Here is a 27,783-nt window from a genome sequence, read left to right on the forward strand (position 1 = left end):
AGTTTAGGCAGGCCTATTTTAGGGTTTTGCCTGGGATCCTCCTTGGGAGGGTCCAGTCACTGTGCACCCGGGTTAGTCCAGTGTAAAGTCTTGTTTTGGAAATGGGTCAGTGGTGGAAACGAGGAAGTGAAATTGGAAGATGTTGGCTAAAAATCCCATCGATGGATGCCCTAGCCAGTGTGCACGCTCATGGGAATGTCCCGGTGTGGCTTGACAGGGAAGACCAGCCCTGCTGTCGCTTTCCAGAGGTGGGTAAGGTAGATCCTCTCCTGTTAGATCATCTCACTTCATTTCCTGATAAAGATGAAGTGTCCCCTAGCCACCCAGAGGCAGGAGAAGAAGGAAAACTACTGCTAACTTTCCAGTCAGCCTGGCCTCCCCACCAGTGCAGGTGGGAGGCGCCCTGGTTCTTCCAGGGGGTCCACCTCGTGGTCAGCGAGGCTCCTTTGGGTCCCTTCCCTTCCAGGCCCTGGGGATGCAGCTGCCCTCCTGTTCTCTTTAAAGCTGCTTTTACCCACAACTTGTTACAAATTTTTAAGAAAGCAATTTGACATTATCTATCAAAATCCTGTATTTGTCTTATAGATGTAGTATTTGCACAAAATGATTGTAGAGGAATATCCACTGCAGCATTTTTGGTAAGAACTGGACACAATCTAAATGTTTATTATTATGGGACTGATTAAGTCAATTATGGTATAGCCATACAATGCAATGCTATGCAGCTATTAAAAAGAATGAGATAGAGCTGTTTATGGTATCTTGAAAACATGTCCAAGATGTAGTATTATTATGTGGAAAAAAAAAAGGTTGCAGAAGAATTAGCATAGTGATTCCATTTGAGGAAAAAACCAGAAGTCCATACATGTGTATATAAGAATATAACAGGCCGGTTGCGGTGGCTCACGCCTGTAATCCCAGCACTTTGGGAGGCCAAGGCAGGCTGATCACGAGGTCAGGAGTTCGAGACCAGCCTGGCCAGTATGGTGAAACCCTGTCTCTACTAAAAATACAAAAATTAGCCAAACATGGTGGTGCACGCCTGTATGTAGTCTCAGTTACTTGGGAAGCTGAGGCAGAAGAATTGCTTGAACCCGGGAGGCGGAGGTTGCAGTGAGCCGAGATCTTGCCGCTGCGCTCCAGCCTGGGTGACAGAGTGAGACTCTGTCTCAAAAAAAAAGAATGTAACAAATAAGATGCACACCACACCTGACTGTTCATAGTAGTTATTCTGTCACATGAGATTGGAATTGATTGAAGGGTGAGACAATATGGGGGACTTTCCTTTAACATTTAGATATTCTTAAACATTTTACAATGAGATTATTAATTTTAAAATTAAAAATAGGCACAATGGCTCGCGCCTGTAATCTCAGCACTTTGGGAGGCCAAGACAGGGGGATCACTTGAGGCAAGGAGTTTGAGACCAGCCTGGGCAACACAGTGATACCCTGTCTAAAAAAAAAATTAAATTAAATTAAATTAAAAATGTAAAATACTGTTTTTCCAAAAGCACAGTTCTAATTTTGTTCTTGTCTTACCTTGCATTCAGATATAATTAGACATTCACAGAATGTAGTAGAAATAGTACAGAGAGGTCCCACGTACTAATAGTACAGAGAGATCCCACGTACTCTGCAGACAGTCTCTTCCGGTGGTTACATCTCACTGACCTGTAGGACAGTACACAAACCCAGAGATCTATATTAGTAGAACACATGTGTTGCAGTTCTGTTCCATTTTATCACGTGTGTAAGACTCGTGCAACCACTGCAGCGATGGAGATACAAAACTCTTCTGTCACCATGAGGCTCTCCCTCGTGCTGTCTATTCTCCCTTCACCCCTACTTCCCCACCATCCCCAACCCTGGCAACCATGAATCTGTTCTCCATCTCTATGCTTTTATCATTATTAAAATGTTACATAAATGGAATCATAATAGTGTGACTCCTTGAGTTGGACTTTTGTTCACTCAGCTTCATGTCCCTGCGGTCCATCCAAGTTATATCAATAGTTTGTTCCTTTTGATGGCTGAGTAGTATTCTATGGTATGGATGCACCACAATTTGTAACCCATGTTTAGGGATATTTTGCTTGTTTCTAGTTTTGTGTACAGATTTTTGTATGGATATAAATTTTCATTTCTTTGGAATAAATGCCCAGGAGTATGATAGCTAGGTTGTATGCTAAGTGTATGTTTAGTTTTTTATGAAACTGCCACACTATTTTTCCAGAGTGGCTGAGCCAGTTTACAGTCCCATCAGAAGTGGCTGAGGATCCAGTTCCCCCGAATCTTCTCTAGCATATGGTGGTGTCACAATTTTTTATGTCAGCTGTTTTAACAGGTGTATATAACATGGTCTTAATAGCTAGTGATATTGAGCATCTTTTCATGTTTGCCATCCGTAAATCCGGTGAAATGCCTGTTTGTGTCCTTTGCCCATTCTCTAAATGGATATTTTGTTTCCACTGTTGAGTTTTGAGAGTTCTTTTTGTATTCCAGATACTGGTCCTCTGTCAGATATGTGGTCTGCGAATATTTCCTCCCTGTTGTAACTTGTCATTTTCCCCCTTATAGAGTCTTTCACAGAGCATAAGTTGTAATTTGATGAGGTCCAATGTATCCATTTTTCTTTGATGGTAATTGTGTTTTTAAAAATAAAGCTTAAAATGTTTTGTTTTTTGTTTTGTAATTTTGCACGTTTTTGTTTTGTAATTTTGTTTTGGGGGTTTTGTTTTGTGTTGTATGGTTTTGGTTTTGGTTTGGTTTGTACTTTTGTATAAAAAAAAAGAATAAGGGACTGTTGCCGCCATCTCTTCCTTAGGATTCATCTTCCCCCAGCCTGACTGCAAACTGGAGTGCAGCCCTGAAGAAACCCCTTTCTCCTCTGTTGTCCCTGAATATTCACACGGGGGCTGTTTCTGTTTTAAGTGAAACAAAATGGAGACAGAATAAGATTCTGGATTTGTCTAAAGTTCTATAGTCCTGCTCACTCACCTGTAACTTCTGACTTCTTTCTTGGCTGATAAGGACGTCTGGTTCGAGTTTGGCTCTCTTTTTATTCTTGAGGTTGGGCTTCACTAGAAACCCTCCGCCCTATTCTTTGTCTTCTAGGAATGCAGACTCCCCATCTAGGCGCTCCTTCTAGAGGTGAAGAGTGTGAGGACGCCTTCCTCTGAAGGCTTCTCCTAGCTTGAAGACACAATGAGAGTTAACAAAGGATGGGTCCCTTGCCCACTGTTAGCATGTGGTCCCTGTGTCCTCTGGAAGTGTCTTCACAGGGAGGCCATCTTGAGGAGGGGAGAAAAATGCAAGTATTTCTTGGCAATATTAAAACACAGAACACCAGTCTTAACATCGCCAGGTCACCATGCTGGGCTTTGTGAGCCAGGCATCCACATCTACTGACTACAAATGGAGCAACAACTCCATGCCAGTGTTAGTGTTAAAGATACCAAGATACATAAGACCTAACTCCATCCTGTTCTAGGAACTTACAATTTACCGTAGGGGGTTAGAACAGAGATTCCTCAGCAAGTGAGTACAATGCCATGGTACCACTTGCAGTAGAAACTAATTACTCACACCTGCTTCCTCAGAATTCTCAGCTCACAGTTACACTACTCAGCCTCACATGGAGTTAGGTGTGGTCGTGTCACTGGGTTCTGGTCAATGGAATATGAGGGCTTGTTTATTTATTTATTTATTTATTTGACGGAGTTTTGCTCTTGTTGTTGCCCAGGCTGGAGTGCAATGGCACGATCTCGGCTCACTGCAACCTCCAACTCCTGGATTCAAGCGATTCTCCTGCCTCTGCCTCCAGAGTAACTGGGATTACAGGTGCACTGCCACGCCCCGCTAGTTTTGTATTTTTAGTAGAGACGGGGTTTCTCCATGTTGGTCAGGCTGGTCTCGAGCTCCTGACCTCAGGTGATCTGCCCGCCTCGGCTGCCCAAAGTGCTGGGATTACAGACATGAGCCGCAGCGCCTAGCCGTCACTCTTCATTCATAATATCCTCCTATTTTATTTTCTCTTCCATTAGCTAAAAGGAGAGGAACATAATGCTGGTCTAGAGGAGAGCAGAGTCACAAGATGGAAGGAGTCTGGGTCCCTGACTGACTAGGGTCTACTGCCCAGGAACACCCACTTGGGCTTTCCATAAACATTGAGGTTCTGGAGTGTTTGTTTAGCAGTTAGCTTACTTTAATCAGTATCCAGGTCGCAGAAATCACAAGTCACTACTTTTTTTTTTTTTTAAGAGACAGGGTGTCACTCTGTCACCTAGGCTGGAGTACAGTGGAGCAATCTCAGCTCACTGCAGCCATAAACTCCTGGGCTCAAACAATCCTCCCACCTTAGCCTCCCAAGTAGCTAGGACTACAGGCACATGCCACCACACCCAGCTAATTTTTATTTTTTAAAGGCAAAATCTTACTATGTTGCCCAGCCTGGTCTCAAACTCCTGGCCTCAAGCAATCCTCCTGTCTCGGCCTCCCAAAACGTTGAGATTACAGGTGTGTACGCTGCACCCAGCATCTACTTTCTTTCAAATCTAAAAAGGCTTTATTGAGAAGGTGCCTGATATCCCTTGGGGCTCATCCCACATTACATCTAGACACTATGAGTACTACTTACATTTACAAATTAGGATATTGCCTTGTTGCTTTCTATGCGTGTATTCATTCATTCATTTTCCTCCTTTGAAATGTCATTTTACCCTTATTTGGCTAATAATACTAGCTATACAAAGCACTCAGTTGCATGCTGCCAAATTCCAAATAGCTTATTGCTTTTAGAAACCACCTCCCCCTCTGACTTTCAGCAAATTCTTCTAGCCTTTTGATAACTTAATTCATATCCTTTCCGCATATTTATCCAAAGAGGCAACTTTTTAATTCTGGCACAGTCACCCTTTTTTTTTCCTCCTGGGCTTTGATACTACCAGATGCTAGAGGAAAAACATTTGCAATATGCCTACAATCTATTTCAATATATAATTCTATCCAATTGAATGTCAGGCATTTCTAAAGAATGTTGTTGGTTGATTTAATGTCCCTTGCCCAAGTTGAGGTTTTGATTTGAAATTGCATATTGGAATGCTTTGTGTTACATTTTGCCCCAAATTTATAAATCTATCATGGATTCTCCCTTCTATCTTGCTTCCTTAATAGATGAACCATCAAGAATGAAGTTTAGCATGATAACTTGAGAAAGCAAAAGAAGAAAATCTTATGCTTTTGAAAGGGAATGTGCCCTCAGGCAAAAGTTTTAAAAAATTCTCTGTCTCGTAATACATGTTAGGAAATGCCAGTTGTCATGCATGCAGCTTAAGATGGATTAGGATTCCATCACTGATCATGGAATAAATTCTTATACTTTTAATCTTACAAGTTCATTTGCGCCAAGCAATTAGAAAAAAAACTGTGTTTGGATATAGTAGAATGTGTTGACCCTCTTAAGAGTACTAGCAGTTTCTAGAAACAATTTAGCAGAGTTTTTTCCAAAAGTATTTGGCAGGCCTCATATCCCCATGAGTATACTAAATTTCTTCTCATTTAGGGGTGGAGGTAGGTAAGGGGGACCACTTGTGACCATATTATTCAAACACAGTAAATCTCTTTGTATGGTTACATTGTCTTAATGAGGATGTTTTGCAGAAATCAGGATGCTAGCTTTTTCTTTGAAATGGTTATTTAAGTATAGACTTTAAACATTAATTTTAAATGGGGTTTAATGGGGTTTCTAAAAATTGCCAAAGCAAGTGTGGTATTGTTGGTGATGTACTTTCGTTTCAGTTGTAACTAAAAGAAGGTATCGTTTACTTCTTGAACTTTACAGTGACTTTGCATTTGTGTTTGTTTAAAAAAAACTTTCCAGAAAAAAATATTAAAGTTTGTCCCAATAAAGTTTCTTCCAAAGTTGTGATAATATAATTGACATAAAACAAGTTTAAAACACATTAGAGACACATAATACTTAACTTACTTCACTTGAAAGACCAACGTTCAGCAGCTACTTCCTCCAGATGGATTGGTCTGTAAACATCAAGTGAATCGTTAGTTCTGGGTTTCAATAAACAGGGGAAATAATCTGCCCCCTAATTTCCATAGAAAACTTCTGAGAATTAATGAAACTGTATATAAGAGGTGGCTATATATTCTTCCACATGGGTACTGTTTCTAACCACTCATTCATTCTTTTAGTCATTCAGCCAATAAGTGTCTAGGGAGGGTCTACAATTCTAGATGTTGAGTATTCAGCAATGAATAAAGCAGACAATGTCTGCCTTCATGGAACTTATTCTCTTTTTCTTTTCTTTTTTTTTTTTTTTTTTCTTTTTTTTTTTTTTTTTTTTTGAGACTCCCTTTATTTATTTTTTTATTTTTTATTTTTTGAGTCTCCCTTTGTTGCCCAGGCTGGAGTGCAGTAGCACGATCTTGGCTCACTGCAGCCTCTGCCTCCCAGGTTCAAGCGATTCTCCTGCCTCAGCCTCCCAAGTAGCTGAGATTACAGGTGCGTGCCACCACACCCAGCTAATTTTTGTATTTTTAGTAGAGATGGGGTTTCACCACGTTGACCAGGCTGGTCTCGAACTCCCAACCTCAGGTGATCCGCCTGCCTCGGCCTCCCAAAGTGCTGGGATTACAGGCGTGAGCCACCGCGCCTGGCCAGAACTTACTTGCTAATGGAAGATGCAGATACTAAACAAGTAAATGGTTAGATATATAATATAATTTTAAGCATCAATAAAATTTTAATGAAATCTTGCTAAAACTGAGGCAGTGTGAGGAGCTATGAGAATATAAGGGTAGGAGTGGGGTGGTTTGACTCCTTTAGATCCAGGGGTCACAAGGAGGGGACATTGGAGAAGATACCTGGATGAAGCGGGTGAGCCATGTGAACTGGGAGGGGTGTCTCCAGTCTAAGGAAAAGCACAGGAAAGTCCTTGAGACAGGAGTTAACTCAGGGAGTTCTAAAAAGAGCCAAGAGGCTGATGTGCTGGAGATCTGGGGGCTGGGAGCACCAGGTAGATAATGAGCCTGGAGTTGTAAATGGGGTAGGATCATGTAGGGCTTTGGGGCTGTAGTCAGGAGTCTGGGTTTTGTTCTAAGAGAAATGAGAAGCCCCTGGAGGATTTGAATAGGGTAGTGACTGGTTCTTATTTACATTTCAAAAAAATCACTCTGGATGTTTGCAAAGGGTTGCTTTGAGTGAGCAGGGATGGACACAGGGGTGCAAGTTGGGAAGGTACAGCTTGTGTCTCCGGGACAGACTGACAGTGGCTTGGGCTAGAACCGTAGCAGAGCAGGTGGTGAGAAGTAGGCTCCGAGTACATTTCAAAAAAGAACCAACAGAACTTGCTAATGGGTTTGATGTGGGAGATGAGAGACAATGGAAGCAAGTGAGGCTGATTGCTAGGGTTTTTGCCTGAGCAACTGGTGGAACAGGGACACCATTTCCTCGGGGAAGAGTAGTTTGGGGGTGGTCATCAAGTTTCATTTCGGGCAGGTTTGAAATGCTTATTAGACATCTAAGTGGAGAAATCCACTAGGCAGTTCAACATGTGAATTCTAGGGCAGGAGGTCAGGCTAAAGATAGGGATTTAGAGCTATCAGTATTTATAAGGGATTTAAGCCATTGGCCTCAGTAAAATCATCTAGGGAGAAAATTTTGATGGAGAAGATAAGAGGTCCAAGGATGGGCTTGAAAAGTCAGGAAGAAGGAAAAGCCAGCGGCAGAGGAGACTAAGAGCTAAAGTAGGAGGAAAAGCAAGATGACAGTGGTTTCCAGAAGCCAAGCAAAACCTAGTCTTCCCATATTAAGAAAAAAATGGAAGCGGCTGATTAACACCCTTTCAGGTCCTGCACCCTGAGCTTCGCTCTTAAGAGGCTCCTGGACTTGGCCAGGCTGGTGCTGTATCTTGAGCACTCAGGTGACACATTCTCTCACTGGACTGAGGTGGGATGATATAGGTAGTTCAGAATTCAGCTCCAGAACCAGGCTGCCTGAGTCCACAATCCAGATCTATCAGGAGCAAGTCATGTGGCCTTGTACAAATGACTTCCTCTACGTCTCTGTCTCCTCGTCTTTAACTGCGAATGAGAGTCAAACCAACTTGTGGTTACTGTGAAGATTAAGTGAGTTAGGAGATGGCAAGTCCTTAGAATGAAGGCTTCATCAGCAGAAGATGCTTTCCTATTTACTAACTGAGATTTGTACTAGCTCAAGGTCATATGACTGGTAAGAGTTGGAGCTGCTCATTGAGCCCAAGTTTGTTCAGCTGCCAATCTCAGCCTCTTTCCCACCCCTGTCACTGCAGCCTCCACCTCCCGGGTTCAAGCAATTCTCCTGCCTTAAGCTCTTGAGTAGCTGGGATTACAGGCATTCACCACCATGTGAGGTTAATCTTTGTATTTTTCAGTAGAGCCGGGGTTTCACCATGTTGGCCAGGCTGGTCTCGAACTCCTCACCTCAAGTGATCTGCCCGCCTCAGCCTCCCAAAGTGTTGGGATTACAGGCGGAGCCACCACGCCCCATCAAATCTCAGCCTCTTAACCAGCTTGCTGTCCTGCCTCCATACAAGATTCAGGGAGCTGGAGATGGTGCTTGACTTTTGCATGCAATGGGGGTGCTGGAGCAGCTCCTGCCAGCTCACGGTGCCAGCTGTGCACACGTCTTCCCAGCTGCGTATCAGCCAGGGTGGAGGTGTCAACAGATGCTACATTTAGGGATTTTCCCCCCACCAAGAGTCAGTTGTTAAATATTTACCAGCACAATACTGTCCATGGAGAACCCCCCAGGAAGTCCAGACACATCCATCGGTTAATCCCCATGGTAGGATGGTTTTGCTGATGCAATCTTCTAAACGGAGACATTGAGGAACCAGGTATAGAGGCTTTCTCACATGACCAGTGGTGAAGCTCAGGTCCAAATGTGTCTCCTTACAGTGGGAGGGAAGACAGCTTTTACCAGCAAACCAAGCTCCCCGCACATTAGGTAGTTCTAAACGCCCTCTCTCCGATAGCCCTTCTCACGTTGCAAGTTTGCTGGTGCTGTTGACCTGTGTGGCTTTGTCTCCCTGAGCGGGACTAACTGAGTATCAGGGAGCCGGAAAGATGAGAGGCCTACACAGCTACCTGCCTCCCATCTGACATTTGGCCCAAGGCAGTGGGCGTCACCCAGTCTTAACATCTAGCTGCCCTCGCTGGACACAAGGTTCCTTCCTGTTTTGAGCCCGAATCCGTTTGCCTGCAGCTTCCACTCCTTGGGTTTGGCCCAGCCTTCCCCAGAATAAGGCACTGCCCTTTACTACACCACGGCTTTGAAACTGCCGGGGACACTCACTGCGCCCTCGATTCCCACTCGGCCTGGTGGCTGCAGCCAATCTGAGTGGCTTCGTGCCCCAGCTCCCTGTGGCTCACCCCAAATGCTGCCTCTCTGGGACACCTCCATTTCCTCCAGGGCGACTTGAGCACCACCTCTTGGTGTCATTGCTGTATGTCCTTTCCTCACAGTCATCTGGTTCCACTGCCATTGCTGTCCTGCCTGTCTCCCTGCTGGGACGCATGCCATGGAAAGGTGGTGACTGTCTGTTAGCGCCCGGCGTGGTGCCTGGTTCTCCATGAGTATTTGTTGAATGCGTGTCCATACCCCAGTGGTGAGTCAGACAGGCCAGGCCCGTCCTTCAAGGAAATAATGACAGAGCGAGACCAGTGCCATGAGGGAAATAAGCACAGTCCTGTGATTTGTTGGGGGGCACACTCCAGACAGAGCGGTCAGGGGAGGCCTCCCTGGAGCTGAGACCTGGAGCTGATGAGCAGCCCGTGGAAAAGGGATGGCTGGAGGGACCAGCCAGCGGGAATCCCTGAGGCAGGAAGGAGCTTGTCCCAGCAGAGGGACAGAAGAGCCCAGCACAGAGCAGAGGAGTGAAGGGGTCATGGTGCGGGGGGCCCTCGGAAGAGGTGTGATCGCCTTCCAAGGGCAGGGGAGGCTGCTGAAGGGTGTAGGTGGGAGGCGGCCCGATCCTGCTGTGAAGAGGCCGCTGCAGCAGGAGGGCAGGCTCTTCTCTTCTTGCCTGACTGGCCTGTCGGGAGTGGCCAGAGGCAACTAAGGGCCCCCTGGCACCTAGGCCTCTCTTCTCAGGCCCAGCCTCCCCTCCCCAGGCATCTCAGCCAGACCCTCACCTTTCCCTGGGCCCAACACCAACCTTACACCTCAGTGTGACTTTCAGTCCCCCTTTAAAAGATGTATATTCATTTTTCCATGGCTGTGGTGACAAATTGCCACAAATGTGGTGGTTTAAACTAACACCAACGTGTGATCTTGCAGTTCTGGAGGTCAGAAGTCTCCCATGGGCTCACTGGAGCTATTGAGGTGTCCCCAGGGCTGAGTTCCTTTCTGGAGGCTCTAGGGGAGAAGCCATCTCCTTGCCTTTCCAGCTTCTAGTGGCCACCGCATTCCTGGGTTCATGGCCCCTTCCTCCGTGTTCAGCGCCAGTAATGACCCATCCCTCACACCCTTCTCCGATCATCACGTCTCTATCTCTGCCTTCCGCTGGGAAAGGTTCTTTAATTTTAAGCACTTGTGTGATTAGATGGGGCCCACCTGGGTAATCCTGGCTACTTGTCCCATCTCCAGGTCCTTAACCTGATGCTATCTGCAAAGTCCCCTTGCCAGATAAAGTAACATATCACAGGTGACATGGATTAGGACATGGGCATCTTTGGGGGCCATTATCCTGCACACCACAGGACTCCTAGATCTTAAAGGATCAATCAAATACAGTGTGTGAACTGTCAGGATGTAGATTCAAAAACTGACTTTAAAGGACGTTGTCGAGACTATCAAGGAAATGTTCACATAGGTATTTAGATGATATAAAGGATTTAGAATTAATATTGTTAAGTGTGTTAATGGCGTGTATCTTTACCTGATATTTGATTTGAAATATTACAGGAAAAAACATGGAGTGAGACACCTGAAACAAGATTGGCAAAATAGGCCGGGCACGGTGGCTCACACCTGTGTTCCCAGCACTTTGGGAGGCCAAGGTGGGCAGACCACCTGAGGTCAGGAGTTTGAGACCAGCCCGGCCAACATGGTGAAAACCTGTCTCTACTGAAAATATAAAAATCAGCTGGGTGTGGTGGTGCATGCCTGTAATCCCAGCTACTCGGGAAGCAGAAGCAGGAGAATCGCTTGAACCCAGGAGGTGGAGGTTGCAGTGAGCCGAGATCGCGCCACTGCACTCCAGCCTGGGCGACAGAGTGAGACTCTGTCTCTAAATAAATAAATAAATAAAAGATTGGCAAAATGCTGATAATTCATCTGGGTGATGGATGAGGGAGCTTCAGTGTATTATTATCCTTTGTACTTTTGCAAAGATTTAGAACTTTTATTTTTAAACGTTGAAAAATACAAATAGATAAATATATATGTAAAATCCGTTGCAAGAGGTTAAGGAGACACATGTGGAACAGAGCCAAGGTCTGTTCTGGCTCCGTCTTTGCTGTCATCCCACCACTAGGATGGCCACCATATGTCCCAGGAAAAACATGAGGCTCACTGCATCCCTCACCCACTGAGAAAACCTGCCTTTACCATCTTTTATGCTGGGGCCTCTATTTCAATAAAACCAATATTCAGAATTAAACAGAACTTCAAAGGTTATCTTGTTTGACCATCACCCCCTCTCCCCAGCCCTCCCACATGCAATCCGGGAATATGCTAAGTGCAGCAAAAGTGATGAAATAACCGTAATGTAAGGTTTTATCAATTGCTTACTCAAACCAAAATGAAATTCCTAAGTAGAGCTGTCTGTGCCCATGCTCAGCAGGAATGCTTCACATTTTTGTTGCAGTTGAATATCAAAGAACCAAGACATCTCAAAGGGACCTTCCCAGCGGTGAGGGGTGAGGGGTAGAGGCAGAACTCAGCCATGATTGCCCTGCAGAGCCAGGCTCCTCTCGGGTGAGAGGTGCTCCGCTCGGGTCCCTCTGGTTCAGGATATGCCACCACCAAGGTCTTAGGCAAAACCCCAATTGTGGAGTCCTCCCAGATAAGGTTTCCCAGGCATCTCCTTTGCAGACCCCAGACTGGCCTGAAGAGGGCAAAACACTTGTTTCAGACCTCAAAGATGATGGATGATTGAGATCTCAAATGACTGACATCTTAGAAAGACAGTAACTATTCTCTATATTCCTTGGAGGTAAATTCTGGGGCAGGAACATTTCTCTCAGACAGATAGATACAACCCAGTCCTGCTTCCTGGGACTTTTTATCCTCTTGCATTTTGGCCGCAGAGCCCAAAGGTGGGGTGGAGGGGTGTGTCAGAGGTGGGGAGAAATATGGAGCGCTACCTGCAGAGAGGAAAGCCAACCGGGGCAAGATGCTGGCTCTGAGAACAGAGAGAACAGAATAAGACCCCTGTCTGCGAGCACCTGTCTTCCCGGGGGAACTTCAGATAGAAGTGGATGGGTCATCAGCTGAGGAATATTTTTTGAGGATGGTCTGTAGACACACTGTGGAGATTTCAAAGAGGGAAGGGGCCCCACCAGCTAAGGATTTCCCAGCTACCTGGGAGACAAGACGCAAACACATCAAAGGTGACTCACAGTTTAGAAAGGCAAATGGCAAGCACTGTTAGGAACCCAGACGGAGATAGGCGGGAAATTAGGGACGTCCACCTGGAGAAGCAGAAGAGACTGCAGGGGCAAAGGTGTGGAGACAGTGGGCAGACCAACCTCAGCAGGGCAGAAGGTCCAGCAGGGGCATCTCCACACCAGCTGGCCAGGGAGCTTGTGGATAATGCTGACATCTGCCAGGTGTTCCTGAGGCTAGGGACTGGTCTCCTGGGTTGGGGTTCACACTCTGGGAAATGGACTGGCACTCAATGAGGTTACGAGGTAGAATGGGGCCAGCCAATAGGGGCCTTGAATGGTGGGCCAAAGATATGGAATGTGATTCCAGGGGTGGGAGTTATTAATGGCTTTTGATTGAGAGAGTGGCTTCATGATAGGGTTCTCTTAGGAAGACCAGTGAGACAGCAATGGGCTGAAGGAATGAGGAAAAATATAAAGGAAATTGAACTTAAATTAACATGGAGTGAGAAAGGGAGTGTAAAGAATTTCATGACTGGATGTTGGACTCAAGAGAGAAAGATGTGTAATGAAAGCCCTCATTTATTCAACACCACTATGGTCAAGGCATTTACCTCTCAAATAATCCGGTGCCTTCATGTACCAGATTCAGCTTACACATGATGAAAAAGAGGCTCAGAGAGATAAAATGACTTGCATAAGGACACACAGCTGGTCTGCAGTAAAGCTGGAGTTTTAATCCAGGTCTAACAGAGTCCACATAGGAAGCCCTCTCCCTTCCTTGTTCAGGTGACAGGGAGAGTGTATTCGATTTCTCTTGCTGCCTTAACAAATTGCCACAGACCTAGTGGATTAAAACAACACAAATATGTGATCTTGGAGTTCTGCAGGCCAGAAGTCAGACAGGAATTTCACTGGGCTAAAATCAGGAGTCAGCAGTGCCTTTTTGGAGATTCTACGGGAGAATCCACCTCCTTCCCTTTTTCAGCTTCTAGAGGCCACTCACATTCTTTGTGTTGAGTCAAGGAATGTGAGTGGCCTCCAGAAGCTGAAAGCCCGCTTCCTCCATCTTCAAAACCAGCAACATTGCCTTTCTTGGACCCTTCATCCCTAGCCACATCCTTGTCTCTGACCACAGTCAGGAAATGTTCTCTGATTTTAAGCACTTGTGTCATTGCAGCGGACCCCGGGAGAACCCAAGGCTAACCTTTCCACGTCAACATTCGTACCTTCATCTCATGTGCAGAGTCCCTTTTTCCATGGGAAGTAACGTGTTCACAGGCGCTGAGGATTAGGACATGGGCATCTGGGGGGCTATGATTCTGCCCGCCACACAGAGTGAGCCTGCCGTGTGGACCCGTGCCTCAGCAGCAGGTGGTGTGCCCACAGCTCTGTTTCAGTAAGCCCTGTGACAAAGGGGACTCAAGAGAGAATAAAAAATAATTAAATAGGCCAGGCATAGTGGCTCACGCCTGTAATCCCAACACTTTGGGTAGCTGGGGCGGATGGATCGCTTGAGCCCAGGAGCTCGAGACCAGCCTAGCCAACATGGCGAAACCACGTCTCTACTAAAAACACAAAAATTACCCAGGCATAGTGATGCACACCTGTAATCCCAGCTACTCGGGAGGCTGATATCATGCCACTGCACTCCAGCCTGGGCAACAGAGGCAGACTCTGTTAAAAAAAAAAAAAAAAAAAAAGGCCGGGCGCGGTGGCCCACGCCTTTAATCCCAGCACTTTGGAAGGCCGAGGTGGACGGATCACAAGGTCAGGAGATCGAGACCATTCTGGCCAACATGGTGAAACCCTGTCTCTACTGAAAAGACAAAAACTTAGTTGGGCATGGTGGTGCACGCCTGTAGTCCCAGCTACTCAGAAGGCTGAGGCAGAAGAATCGCTTGAACCCAGGAGGCGGAGGTTCCAGTTAGCTGAGATTGCACCACTGCGCTCCAGCGTGGCAACAGAGCAAGACTCCGTCCCCCGCCCAAAAAAAAAGAAAAAAAAATTAAATAAAGGACAAAACCCAGAAATTTGAAAAGGAATAATATGAGGAAAACAGCCTGGTTAGAGGAAGGCCTAGTAGCGAGGACAATGCACTTAACGTTTGTTCTAAGCACAGAACACATTCTGTGCAGTTACTCCTGCTGTCACTTCCACTCTGCACTGTTGTCAAGGCTAGCAGCTACGCCATCACCCATCTAAGAGCCTGATTGCAGATGTAAAGGTGGTGGCTAGGTCTGTGATTTAAGTGCTCAATTTTAAATGAATTCCCCAAATTCTGGAGTTAAAACACCTGTTCTTCATCTTAGGCAACTGTCTAAAATCTGTGTGTCTCTCCGACCACCTACTCCTCTATTTTTTTTTACGACTAACCATCACCTTAGCAGGCAGACACTCCTTTGTTCCGAGGGTAAGCCATTTTAGAAAGTACCAATTTTATGGAAATTACCTGAACTGATAGGATTGTGGAAGCATGAATAAAAAGTGCAGGCTATAATGAAATTATTAGAAAACAGGGCAGCAACTGGGTTAATTCAAGCTCAATATAATCCTTTTTTAATGTAAAAGAGTCATATCATTGATTCATCTGAAATGTAATAGACTGAAGAGCCTATTGTAACGTGGTAAGTTTAGAAATACACAAATCTCTTTTTGGTTTCTCTTATTTCATATAAAAAGAGACATGGTATTTAATTACAGATCTTTCAAAGAAAGAAAAGGATAACTTCGAAACATTAATATCACATACTTTGGGCAATAAACTTTCAAGCTTATTGAAGGACCTTCTGGTTTTTCAGTTATTTTGATGATTTAATACAAGATTCAGTATCAGAGATTGTTGGGATGAGAAATTAGGAAAATACTCAACTGCAGATGAACACATTTACATTTGAAACCTCTCATTTCCCTGTGAAAGGACATGGATTTCATTAACTGCATATATGACTACTGTGTGCATTCTGAGGTGAATCTAGCCGTTAGATCAGCTCCCAGGAGTTCAACATGAACAAGCTTTTCAGGGAGAAAAGGCAAAACAAACCCAACTTTGAATACTTCAGAAATGAAGGCCACATTTAGACATGTTTGGTTACCATCGACTTTAATGGAAACTACTTGTCTATTTCTGGGAACCAGAATGTGACCTCGGTGGGGAAAGACTGAAATGGAAAAAGAGAAAATAAAAAGATCCATTGGGCATGAATGCTCAGAGACTCCACAAAGAACTACGTGTCACAAGGGGATAAGTCCATATTTTGCTAATGAAGACTGCCGTTATCTCTCAGAGAATGGCCAAATGCTGCTACATTGTCGTTACAAACTGTTTAATCCTGAAGAAGGAAGCAGGGCTGGTTTCAACATATTTGCAAATTGCTAATTGACAAGAGGAAAGTTAGAAATTACAGAAATGACTGGACTCACCTCCGTTCTGTGAGTACACACGCACACACACGCGCACGTGCACGCGCAAACCCACGCCAACAAATAGGCATGGAAAGTATCTTATTGGCATCATGTTTCTGGCATTGCTATAACTACGTACAAAACAAGCGATACATGAAATGGTAGCGACATCTGTTCTAAAACCTGTGGGGCTTTACTCACAAAACAGTTGTAAAATCTTTGGGGGACAAAAATATTTCTTGTATCTATGCAGATGCTTTCCTCTAAGGGACAGACACACACACACAGACACACACACACACAGTCACATGCAAATGACTGTGTTGACCTGAAAAGACAGGAATAAGGAAAGTAAATGTCATCCACTTCTCTAAAATGCTTCTTTAATTTTTCTTCTTCAAACGAAGCTAAATTTATTGCTTTAGATGTGCCTTTTATTTCTTTTTTTTAAATCCCAGAACATATTGTCATAAAGCTGAATTTAAGATTCCAGTTAGTAGGCTGTGGTAACATACAAGTAGATGCTAAATGTGTTTGTTTTGATTTGCTAGGAAAACATCTTCTGACCTTGGAAATGAAATCATTTAGTTGTCCGTTTGTTTATGGCCAAAGACTTATGGAGCGTTCTGGATACTTATGTTAGTGTATCTTTGAAATTCTCTAATCTGTGGCATGTGGGAAGTTACACAGCTTGGATTTGAGCATCACTCAGGATGTTCCTCATTAAGGAACCCAGATTTGCCTCCTTCCCACAACTCCCCAATATTAGTTTACACTTATTACACAGCAAATTGTCCATGCTGAAAGTGAACTGCAGATGGTAGGATTTAAACACCTCATTATCAATTTACCCTCTCAGTAAACATAAAGTTTAGAGCTTGCTTCTTAATCAGGCTTCAAGTATGTTTTCCAAAAGAAGGTTATTTGATTTTTTGTTCACTCCAAAGTGTCTTTTGATATTATGTAGCATATTTATAATGTTTTGAATTTTTAAAGCAACTGGCCTGTAGCAAGTTAACAATTTATTCTGTTAGAGTAGTTTCAGCCTGAGGATATTGTTGATTTTACCTTCTTCTGAACAGGTTTGGAGGTATGCAGTAAAACATTTTTGTGGACTGTTAAATTTTAGTGTTTGTTCACAAAGCCACTGCATTATATGTTCTTTGAAATCATCGATCTGATAGCAAAAGTTCATTCTGCCTGCCGACTTCAGTATATACTTGGGTCTCGCTAAAGGTAGTGTGGCTCTTACAGGTATTGGCATGATCCTATTGTGGATGTTTTCCTGTGGCAAGAGAAGCAAACCCATCTCTTTCCATAGCATTCTTTAATCTGTAAAGTGTTGTTTCTGGGAAAATAAGGGGTGATGAAGTGTGGGAGGAGAGCCCTGATTCCTGAGCTCATGTTGAGCAGGGAGGCAGCCGCTCTGAGGGTTCTGTCCATACCTGTGAGAGGGGTACCTGGTCGGCAGGCCCTGCCCACTCTATTTTCCTGAACATACTGAGCTTGTTGCTGTCTGTACATCACAGTTAAACCCTTCACCCTTGATTTTTGTTCGCTTCACCTTTGCAATCCCACTGCCTCTTCTCACTGCGGCATCCTACATGCCACAAGCCCAGCTAAACCCTGGGGCTTCTCCCTCCTGCCAGAAACCACAGGAAAGTAAGAAATGAAAACGAATTTTCAGAGAAATGGAGGAGGGAACAAGACACTCAGAATGTAAAGAAATGGAGAATCCAGTAGTCTTGTCTGTGGTCATTGGGTAACAAAACCCAAGTGACAAAATAATTACTCTAGTCATTTAGTTTTAGCCAAAATTGCAAGTGTTACAGAAGTGCTATAAGTGAAGCTTCGGAAGTCAACCCAGGGCTGGGAGCGGACTGCCGACGGCAAACTGTGTGCTCCCCGCAAAACAATCCACCCCTTTTCTAGAAAATGGAGATAACTTTATGAGCTTACCTCAAGTAATTATTTGTGAGAAACAATCGAATGAGTATGGAAGAGGTAATGAGTGATTTTGAAATATTAATATTAAAAGAAGCTCTGCTGAAATCGGGTATGTTGAGTGTGAGTGGTTTTAAATTTGGTGGAAATAAAGAGACATGAGCCACACCTGTGATCCCAGCACTTTGAAAGGCCGAGGTGGGAAGATTGCTTGAGCTTGGGAGTTTGAGACCAGCCTGGTGACATAGCAGGACTTTGTCTCTACTAAAAATAAAAAAAAAAATTTAGCCACGTATGGTGGTGCCTGCCTGTAGTCCCAGCTACTTGAGAGGCTGAAGTGGGAGAATCGCTTGAGCTTGGGAGGTGTAGGCTGCAGCAAGCCGTGATCGCAGCACTGCACTCCAGCCTGAGCAACAGAGTGAGACTCTGTCTCAAAAAAGAAAAAAAAAAAAAAGAAAGACCTGAGCAAGAGTATAGGTTGGTTTCAAATCTCTGCTCTGCCGCTTACTAGCTGTGTGACCTTAAGTAGGTTACTGAATCCTCTGAGCCTCTGTTTCCTTATGGGTAGGAACTATCTCACAAGGGCTGTGATAATAACTCAGGTCATGGCAGGTAAAGGGCCAGACCCATGACAATGGCGGGGTGATGTTCATCAAATGGTAGCTATTACTGTTTACGTAGGTTAAGATAAATGGGTCACCACTGCCTCTTATAAATTGAAAAGAAATCCCTCTCATACTTATAAGCTATTGTATTCACGGTTATCAGTGAGATGTGGGTTGAGTTATCTGATCAGGTAGATGAGGGACTGCCCCTTGGAAGCCTTTAAGCATACCTGTGGAGGAGAGCAGTCACGCAAGAATTCTGAAAATCCGTTCATGGCATCAGGTGAGAGAGCACGCCGCCATTCCAGACTCTAGGACATTCTTGGAGGGATGACGATCGTTTTGACAGCACACGGGGGACCTGCCTGGCATGTGGATAAAATCATCCAGGAGATTTTGCAAGAGCTAAAACACCGAAGCTGCTCCCTGAGACCTGGCCTTTGTCTCAAATATGCAGTTCTCTTCAGATGGAAGAGATCAGGTGCCGTGAGTCCTGGACTGGGCGAAGCAGGTCATTTGGTTCTGGTATTCAGGCCACACTAAGAACCAAGTATTCCCAATGTACCTAGTTAAAACAGGCTACAAGTAGCCTAAAAACGATGTCTTGAAAGATTTTTTTAAAATTGTTTTTAGTTGTTGTTTTGCCCTTGCTAGGAATAAAACAGGACTGAGAAGCCCCAGAGCTCTTAGGAACCCCATTCAGCAGTATCGCATTGCAAAGTTCCATTTCCTGGCTCTCAGTAGCCCTCTGTGATAGTGCTTTTGGGATCCAGCACTGCTACATCTGGATATTTACCTAAAAAGTTTGAAATCTGTATGTCAAGAGATATTTGCACCCTCATATTTATTGCAACAATATTCACAATAGCAAAGATGTGGAATCAACCTAAATGTCCATTAAAGGATGAATGGATAAAGAAAATGTGGTAGATAGACACAATGGAATACTAGTCAGCTTTTAAAAAGGAAGAAATTATGTCATCTGCAACAACATGGATAGAACTGGAGAACATTATGTTAAGTGAAATATGCCAAACATGGACAAATACCACATGTTCTCACTTACATGTGGGATATAAAACAATTGAACTCACAGAAGCAGAGAGTACAGGGGTGGGTACAGAGGCTGGGGGGAGGTGGAATGGGAAGATGGTAGTCAAAGGGTACCAAGTCTCAGTTAGATAAAAAGGATTAAGTTTGATTTTTTTGGACATCTGCACAATGTGGTGAATATAGCTAATAGTTGAGTACTGTACATTTCGATAATGCTCTGAGAGTATATTTCAAATGTTCTCATCACAGAAAATGTTAAATAATTTATCATTATGTTACAAAAAATAATAAAATTTCAAATGTAATTGTCCACTTTGGAAAAAATTCATAAATTTCAGAATTTAGGCCAATAATTCACATTTTAATGGATCAGAAGAAAAAATAGCTGGTCATTTGTTCAAATTGTTGAATATACAAAAAACTCCAAGTTCATGTGCCCACTCCATGAAATTGGGAATATCTGGAAAAAGGTCTGGCATGGATTGGTCCTTGGATCCTACAAGTGAGTGAGCCTGGCCTTCAGTGCCCCACGCGCATGTGTGAGGTGGGACAGCAGGCCCCGGTTGAGGGACACAGCCCGTGGGCACGTGCACTGCCCTCAGCATAGCCACCTCAGCACTTCAGGACTTAAAAGGACCTGAGAGTCACTGAATCAAAGCTCCATGAGAGTCAAATTCCTCTGTGAATTCCTTTCTTGCAGGGAGGGTGGGGAAAACTGTCCAAACCTCAGTCTTTTGAGGGTGAGTTTAATTTTTGAAAACAGCAAAACTTCAGACAAAGCCAACTCTAGTGAAGAAAGTCAACAACCAGGATGAACACATTAAAATAAGGTGGGGTCAAAAGATGACAAAACTGGTTTGCTTCTCTGACCCACAAAATGGTTCCGAGAGGTAGTTCCAGAAGCACCTAGAGTAACGCCCTCCTCCCACTGCTGCTGCCAGCACGACCTCTCCAAGGGTGGATGGAGAGCTCATATTAACATCTTTAAGGCTGGGCGCGGTGGCTCACACCTGTAATCGCAGCACTTTGGGAAGCTGAGGCAGGCAGATCACCTCAGGTCAGGAGTTTGAGACCAGCCTGACCAACATGGAGAAACCCTGTCTCTACTAAAAACACAAAAGTAACCTGGCATGGTGGTGCACGCCTGTAATACCAGCTACTCGGGAGGCTGAGGCAGGAGAATCGCTTGAACCCAGGAGGCGGAGGTTGCAGTGAGCCAAGATCACACCATTGCACTCCAGCCTGGGCAATAAGAGTGAAACTCCGTCTAAAAAAAAAAAAAAATCTTTAAAAATGGGCATCATCTTTGGCTCAGAAATGCAATTTTAGGAATTTATCATAAGGAAAGTATTGAGATGATACACAAAGATTGAACTAATAGGAAGTTTGGTGCAGTGTTGGTCACAGCTTAAAAATTTGAACTGGTCTAAATGTCCAACAGTAGGACTGGCTAAACCTACAAGGACATATAAAGTCGACAGGATACTGTGCAGTCATGAGAAATGATGCTACCAAAATGTTTCTGTTGATACAGAAAACTGCACACATTCAATGAAAAGAGCACACAACAGATGAGTGGACAAAAAGCCAGGACATATGTACCCAATGGAATACTACTTAGCCATAAAAAAGAATGAAATCCTGTCATTTATGGCCATGTGGATGGAACTGGGCGAACATTAAGTGAAATGAGCAGGGCACAGAAAGTTAAACACCACTTGTTCTTGCTCATTTGTGGAAGCTAAAAAAGTTTATCTTATAGAAGTAAAAAGTAGAGCAGAGGATATTAGAGGCTAGGAAGGGTAGGGGGAAGAGAGGGATAGGGAGAAATTTATTAAAGGATACAAAATTATAGCTAGATATGAGGAATAAGTTCTAGTGCTCTATACCACTGTAGAATGACTATAATTAACAATAATATGTTATATAGTTTCAAACAGCTAGAAGGAGAATATTGTATGAACCCAACAAAAAGGAATGATAAATGTTTGAGATGATGGATGTACTAATTACCTTGATCTGATCACTATGCATTATGTGTATTGCAACATTGTTACATACCCCATGAATGTGTACAATTATTATTTATCAATGGAAAAAAAAAAGCGGGTTACCTACAGTGTTAAGATATGATCCAGGCTAAAGTTTGTAGATCATAACTTGATCTACATGGGGAGAGGATAGAAAGTGATATGGAGGCTGGAGGCAGAGGCTCATGCCTGTAATCCCAATACTTTGAGAGGCTGAGGCCGGTGGGTCACTTGAGGCCAGGAGTTCAAGACCAGCCTGCAACCCTGTATCTACTAAAAGCACAAACATTAGCTGGGCATGGTGGCTCACACCTGTAATCCCAGGTACTCGGGAGGCTGAGGTACAAGAATTGCTTGAACCTAGGAGGTGGAGGTTGCAGTGAGTCAAGATCACACCACTGCACTCCAGCCTGGGTGACAGAGTGAAACTCCGTCTCAAAAAAAAAAAGAGAAAAAGCAAAAGCAAGTGATATGGAAAGACATGCGCCAAATTGTGAATGGTGAGCAGGATTGTGGATATTTTTTACATTCTTTTAGCTTGTCTATATATTCCGACTTTTCTGTAACAAAAAACTATTTTTATAACAAAAAATAATACAGGGAAACGAGAGAGAGAAAGAGAGAGAGAGAGAGAGAGAGAGAGATTCCGCTATCCTTAAAGAGAAACTATGAGGTCCCTGTATAGTTTGCTGGAGCTGCTGTAGTAAAGTACTACAAATTGAGTGGCTTCATCAACAGAAGTGTATTGTCTCACAGTTCTGGGGGCTAGAAGTTCAACAGCAAGGTGCTGGCAGGGCTGGTTCCTTCTGAAGGCTGTGAGGGAGAATCTGTTCCTGGCCCCTCTCCTCACTTTGGGTGCTTTGCTGGCAATCTTTGGTGTTTCTTGGCTGCTGCGGCATCACTCCAGCCCCTGCCATCATCTTACATGGCATTCTCCCTGTGTGGGTCTGTGTTCCAGTTTTCTTTTTTTATAAGGATACCAGTTATATTGGATCAGGGACCTACCCTACTCCAGTGTGACCTCATCTTAACGAATTACATCTGTACTAACCCTATTTTTAAATAAGGCCACATTCTGAGATATTGGGGGTTAGGACTTCAACATATGAATTTGGCGGAAGAGCACAATTCGACCTATAACAGTACCCAGGGAAATGGCCACACGGCTCCTACCCCACTGAAGTTAATGCCTACCTCCCACCACAACCCACCTGGCTGTTGTCCAGCATGAGCATGGGCCAGGATCAGGAGCTATGGGGTGGCATCACTGACCTTCTCCCTGTAGTGCTCCAGGTCCAAAGAGCTTATGATGATTACTGAGACTTGAGCACCACATCCTCCCTGTTTTGGGATGCCCGGGCCACGGCTGCAGATCTGTGTGGGCACTCACATTAGCACCTCTGACCTAGGAAGCCCGGTTTAAAGATTCGAAAGGACGGAGTAATCTAAAGAAAAAGAAAGGACACATGCCAACTTTTGCTTGGATATAGGAGTTGTGATTAAAAAGCAACAATAGAAAAACAAGAGAGAAGAAAGAAAAAAGTATTATGAATATTACACATTAAATCCCACACATGGATGTTTATAGCAGTTTTATTCATAATTGCCAAAAACTGGAAACAATCAAGATGTCCTTCAATAAGTGAATGGGCAAACAAACTGTGGTACGTCCATGCGATGGAACATTATTCAGCAGTAAAAAGAAAGGAGCTATGAAGCTCATTTATGAAAAGCCATATCATTCACAAAAAGACAGAGGGGCCAGGTGCAGTGGCTCACGCCTGTATCCCAGCACTATGGGAGGCTGAGGTGGGTGGATCACCTGAGGTAAGGAGTTTGAGACCAACATGGCCAACATGGCATGGCCAACATGGTGAAGCCCCATCTCTACTAAAAATACAAAAATTAGCTGGGCGTGGTGGTACACGCCTGTAATCCCAGCTACTTGGGAGGCTGAGGCAGTAGAATCGCTTGAACCCAGTAGGCAGAGGTTGCAGTGAGCCCAGATTGTGCCACTGCACTCCAGCCTGGGTGACAGAGCAAGACTCAGTCGCAAAAGAAAAAAAAAAAAAACATAGAGGAGCTTCAAATATACATTGCTAAGTGAAAAAGCCAATCTGAAAAGGTGACATATTGTCTGATCCCAACTACTATATGGCAAAACTGTAGCGATGGTAAAAAGATTGCTGGTTGCCAGGGGGCTGGTGGGGATGGGGGGAGGTGAATAGGTGGGGCACAGAGGATTTTTAGGGCTGTGGAACTATTTTGTATAATACTCTAATGGTGGATACATGCCATTAGACATTTGTTGAAACCCATAGAATGTACCACACAGAGTGAACCCATATGTAAACTGTGGACTTCAGTTAATGATAAGCTATCAATATTTGTTTATCAGCTATAACAAATGTGCCACACCAATGCAAGATGTTAATGATTGGGGAAACTGTATTTAGGGGAGGGAAGAATATGGGAACTCTGTGTACTACCTGCCCAAGTTTTCTGTAAGCCTCACAAGACTATTAACTAAAAAAAAAAAAATCACACCTCCAAAATATATTCTGAATAAAGAAATTTAAAGGAAATCATACACTTAGCTACCCTAAAGGAGCTCTTGGCAGATAAAAGTTTGGGAAACCGCCAAGAACTAGCTTGTTTTCAAAGGCAGCTGAGAAGACACAGATGCCCCAAGTGTGACCCAGCGGGATGCCCCAGGATGAAAACAGCCCTGCCTGCTCACACCCATCTCAGACTCAACAGAGCCCTTCCAGTCTCGCTCAGCAGTGTCGGGCTTGGGGGAGGGGAGGTAGACCCAAATTCTTACTCAAAGAAATAACAGTTTGGAACATGCACAAGAGTGTCAACAAGTTATGTAGATCTTATCAGCATGGCATTTTTGGTGCCTCCCAGCTATCCAGCAAGGCTCCACCAGCCTGTTCACACCCTGCGGCTTCCCACGCACCCGAGCCTATCAACACCTTGGAGGCTCTGCCCAGCAGGCCTGCCTCCCCAGGGCACGACCAGCCCAAACTTTCTCTCCATCCTCATCCTCTCAGGATCCCATCGTACCATCCATCCCCTCGGTCTGCACGAGAACCTGCTGTCCATTCCTCTGCGGACATTCTGTACCTTGACTGGGGCTACATGTCTATAAATTTAAACAATACCTTTATGCTGACTTTGGAAAGAATACTCAAGGTGGAAAATTTGGATGTCACACCCGAGGGAAGAGAATGTGTAGTTTCAGTAACGTGAGAAATTATGCAAAGTCACCATGGAAGTATTTTAAGCTTATACGAGGTGTTTCCATGTTTGCAGATAAAACATCACGATTTTGCAAAACTGTGGAGAAGGGATAAGGCAGGAGACTGAAAGCCCTCGTAGTTCTGGTTATGTATATACGCTGCTGCCTGATCATGCAGAGTTTCTAGTGTACTTTTGTTAAACAATGCAAAAAAAAAAATTTACTTAGACTGATGAAAACGAGAGTCTTTCTATCTCAGCTTTCTTTCACAGTTACTTGTTCATTACACTGAAGTCAGTGAATGGCTCTCTGTGTTTGTTTTCATTCTTAGGCAGCCTTAAGTGCCTTGAAACAATTTTCTGAACAAGGACTGGATCCAATCGACGGAGCAATGAATATTGAAAAAGGTTCTCTTGAAAAGTGAGTAAATCCTGTCAGTATTCTCACACTTTTAATTGTAACTGTACAAAAGATAAGGCATAGATGATAATGTTTTAAAAAGTCAAGACAATAGTATCTACATCTTACACAATTATTAGTAATATAATTAAATGTAAAGAAATGAAAACCAGTACATATGGCCACACGCATCTCCTGTAATATTTTTGTGAAAGTTTTAACCTACTAATTGATCATGGATTTTGCATCTCTTTGCCTTTGTTGGAAATATTTGTGTATTGTCCTGACTGTAGAGACTTGTAAAACTCACAAAAGATTGTTTTTCACTTCATAATGTAGAGCATTGTCTGGCTAAGCCATTTTCAGAGGTAAAAGTTTTCACTCACATTCCTGCTAAGTTGTGGGCAAAGCAGAGAGAAAAGAAAAAGAAGTTGAGAGGAGGCGCCCCTCCCCTTGGCTGTGTTTGGTTTTTCGTATTGTTTTCTGTGCAACACCAGCACACGTTGCCACAAAAGTGTGACTCCCAAGGGCTACAAAGGCAAAAATGCAGCTATCATAATTATTTCTGAAATCCAGTTCGTAGCTTTGTTTTAATGAGATGTGAACAGAAGGTCTCATCAAAGAGACTGAATTTGGGGTCTCTCCAGAGACTCAATTTATACTGAAAAAAAGGAAAGCGGTTATATTTATACAGTAGAATTCAAACTCTTTCCAAGCAGTAATAATAGGAGGTAGGATCTCAGAGCACATGCAGGAGATAACATTTTTAGGTTTAAAAGAAAATAAAAATAGTCAACCGAGAAAGTAAAAACCAGATACACTGATCCTACAGTTAAATGAGCATTACAAAAAAAAAAAATTAATAAGAAAAAACAGCATTTGGTCATTAATATCTAGAAGGTGAGAGCGTGAGAAGAAAACATTTGGTAAACAGACGTGGCGTTTTAAGTTGTCTATAGATCGGCAACCATTTATAAGTTAATTTAATCAAAAACATTTCCACATGATCTCATCAGTAGACTATCTGAACATAAATATTGTTGTTTCACTTTAAAATGTCACTTTTGTGGTGACCTTTGAATCCTCTGTGCCATCTGCTAATAAACATGTCTGAAGATGTGCAACCCCAGGCCTTCAGCTCTTGTTAATGTATTAATCTTTCAGACAAGCCAAGCATCTGAGAGAGAAAGCGGACAATAACCAGGCACCCCCGGGCTCCATCGCTCAGGACTGCAAGAAATCAAACTCGGCCGTCTAGCAGCTCCCAGAACCTGCGGCTGCCACCGCATCCTTATAAACCTGTCAGCACGCATGAGGGTGTCTGTGTTCAGGGAAATGAATGACTAATACCATTATTTGAGTCTTATGTGAAGACAACACTATTCTAACACAAGAGATAATATACATGGTACTGTTTATTCAACTGGGGGAAAATAAAACTTTGAGCATTTCCCTTGGAACTCGAGATCAGATCATAACTCATTTGCCCAGAGGCAGCAGAAATCTGATCCTGCTACTGGAGCTTAAAATAACAAGTAAAGAAAAGTGTTAGAAACAAAGCTAAAATTTTAACATGATTAATAATAGAGAAGTTGGGTTTGGTTCTGTTGTTACGATTGTTTTGTCGTGGTGCTTGTGTTCAGTTATATTCTCTCTCTCATTTTAAATAATGCTTGACAATTCGAAAATGAACCAATGATGTGCTGTGGAATGTGATGGTTGTCTTCATATAGAGTCACATGGTTTCTCTTTTTATGCAGATATTTATAATCTTCATCCTATATCAGTAGGAATAACTATACGGTGCACTACAAAAAAGATGTATGCAAACAAACATGTTTTAAATCAGGTCAGATATTTGATGAAAAATACGAACTAATGTTAGGAGCAAGTAGTTTCAACATACTCCAGGAACTGAGAAACAAAACAAAGCAATTGTGGGTTTTGAGCTCCATATACTCTTAGCAAGTAAGGGGGCGTCTTGCCCCTATATATCATTTTCCCGGATTCCACTCCCCATTGTGGGAATTGCGCCCACCCCCATCCGTGTGTTGTAGCCACTCACGGTTTGCATCAAGAGTGTTTTTTGTAACTGCCTCTGGACTTGGGACAGTGAGTAGAATCAAAAATAAATAATGTACATGGCGGGGAAGGGAAAAACCTGTTGGAGTTGCTTCCAGCCAGCCACGCTCCGGGCCAGCATGTTGGAATCCAGCGTGGAGCAAATGCAGTAAAAATGTGGTTGGTTTCTGTGTGAAGCGCTGCTGTTGTTCTTTCGTTCTCTCACGCTCATCTTTTAAATATCACCTCCGTGAAACCCACCCGAAAGGCCACCACCCGGCCTAGTCACCCTGCCCAGCAGTGGGATTAGAGAACGGATAGGCTGTACCTGCGAAACTGCAGAGCCGCCTCCTGGGTGACTCGGGCCGGGTTCCTGGCCAACGTCATCACATTGTTCAGGCTTTCTCCTTATTGATTTGCAAACGTTGTGCAATGAGAAA

The 27,783-nt window shown here is 43.7% G+C and overlaps 1 protein-coding gene across 1 annotated transcript in view; it reads left to right on the forward strand.

Moving 5' to 3' along the window:
- The window catches only part of STAU2 (staufen double-stranded RNA binding protein 2), a 341,604-nt gene extending 314,064 nt beyond the window's left edge, over positions 1-27,540 (forward strand). Inside the window, exons 12-13 of the mRNA XM_011982001.1 lie at positions 25,215-25,303; positions 26,447-27,540. Of these exons, the coding sequence (XP_011837391.1) occupies positions 25,215-25,303; positions 26,447-26,540 (183 nt within the window). The 3' untranslated portion in view covers positions 26,541-27,540. The remainder of the gene's footprint in view (positions 1-25,214; positions 25,304-26,446) is intronic.
- Positions 27,541-27,783: the final 243 nt, after the last annotated feature.

Source organism: Mandrillus leucophaeus, unplaced genomic scaffold, assembly GCF_000951045.1.
Source record: "Mandrillus leucophaeus isolate KB7577 unplaced genomic scaffold, Mleu.le_1.0 Scaffold233, whole genome shotgun sequence".
NCBI classification, from domain to species: Eukaryota; Metazoa; Chordata; class Mammalia; order Primates; family Cercopithecidae; genus Mandrillus; species Mandrillus leucophaeus.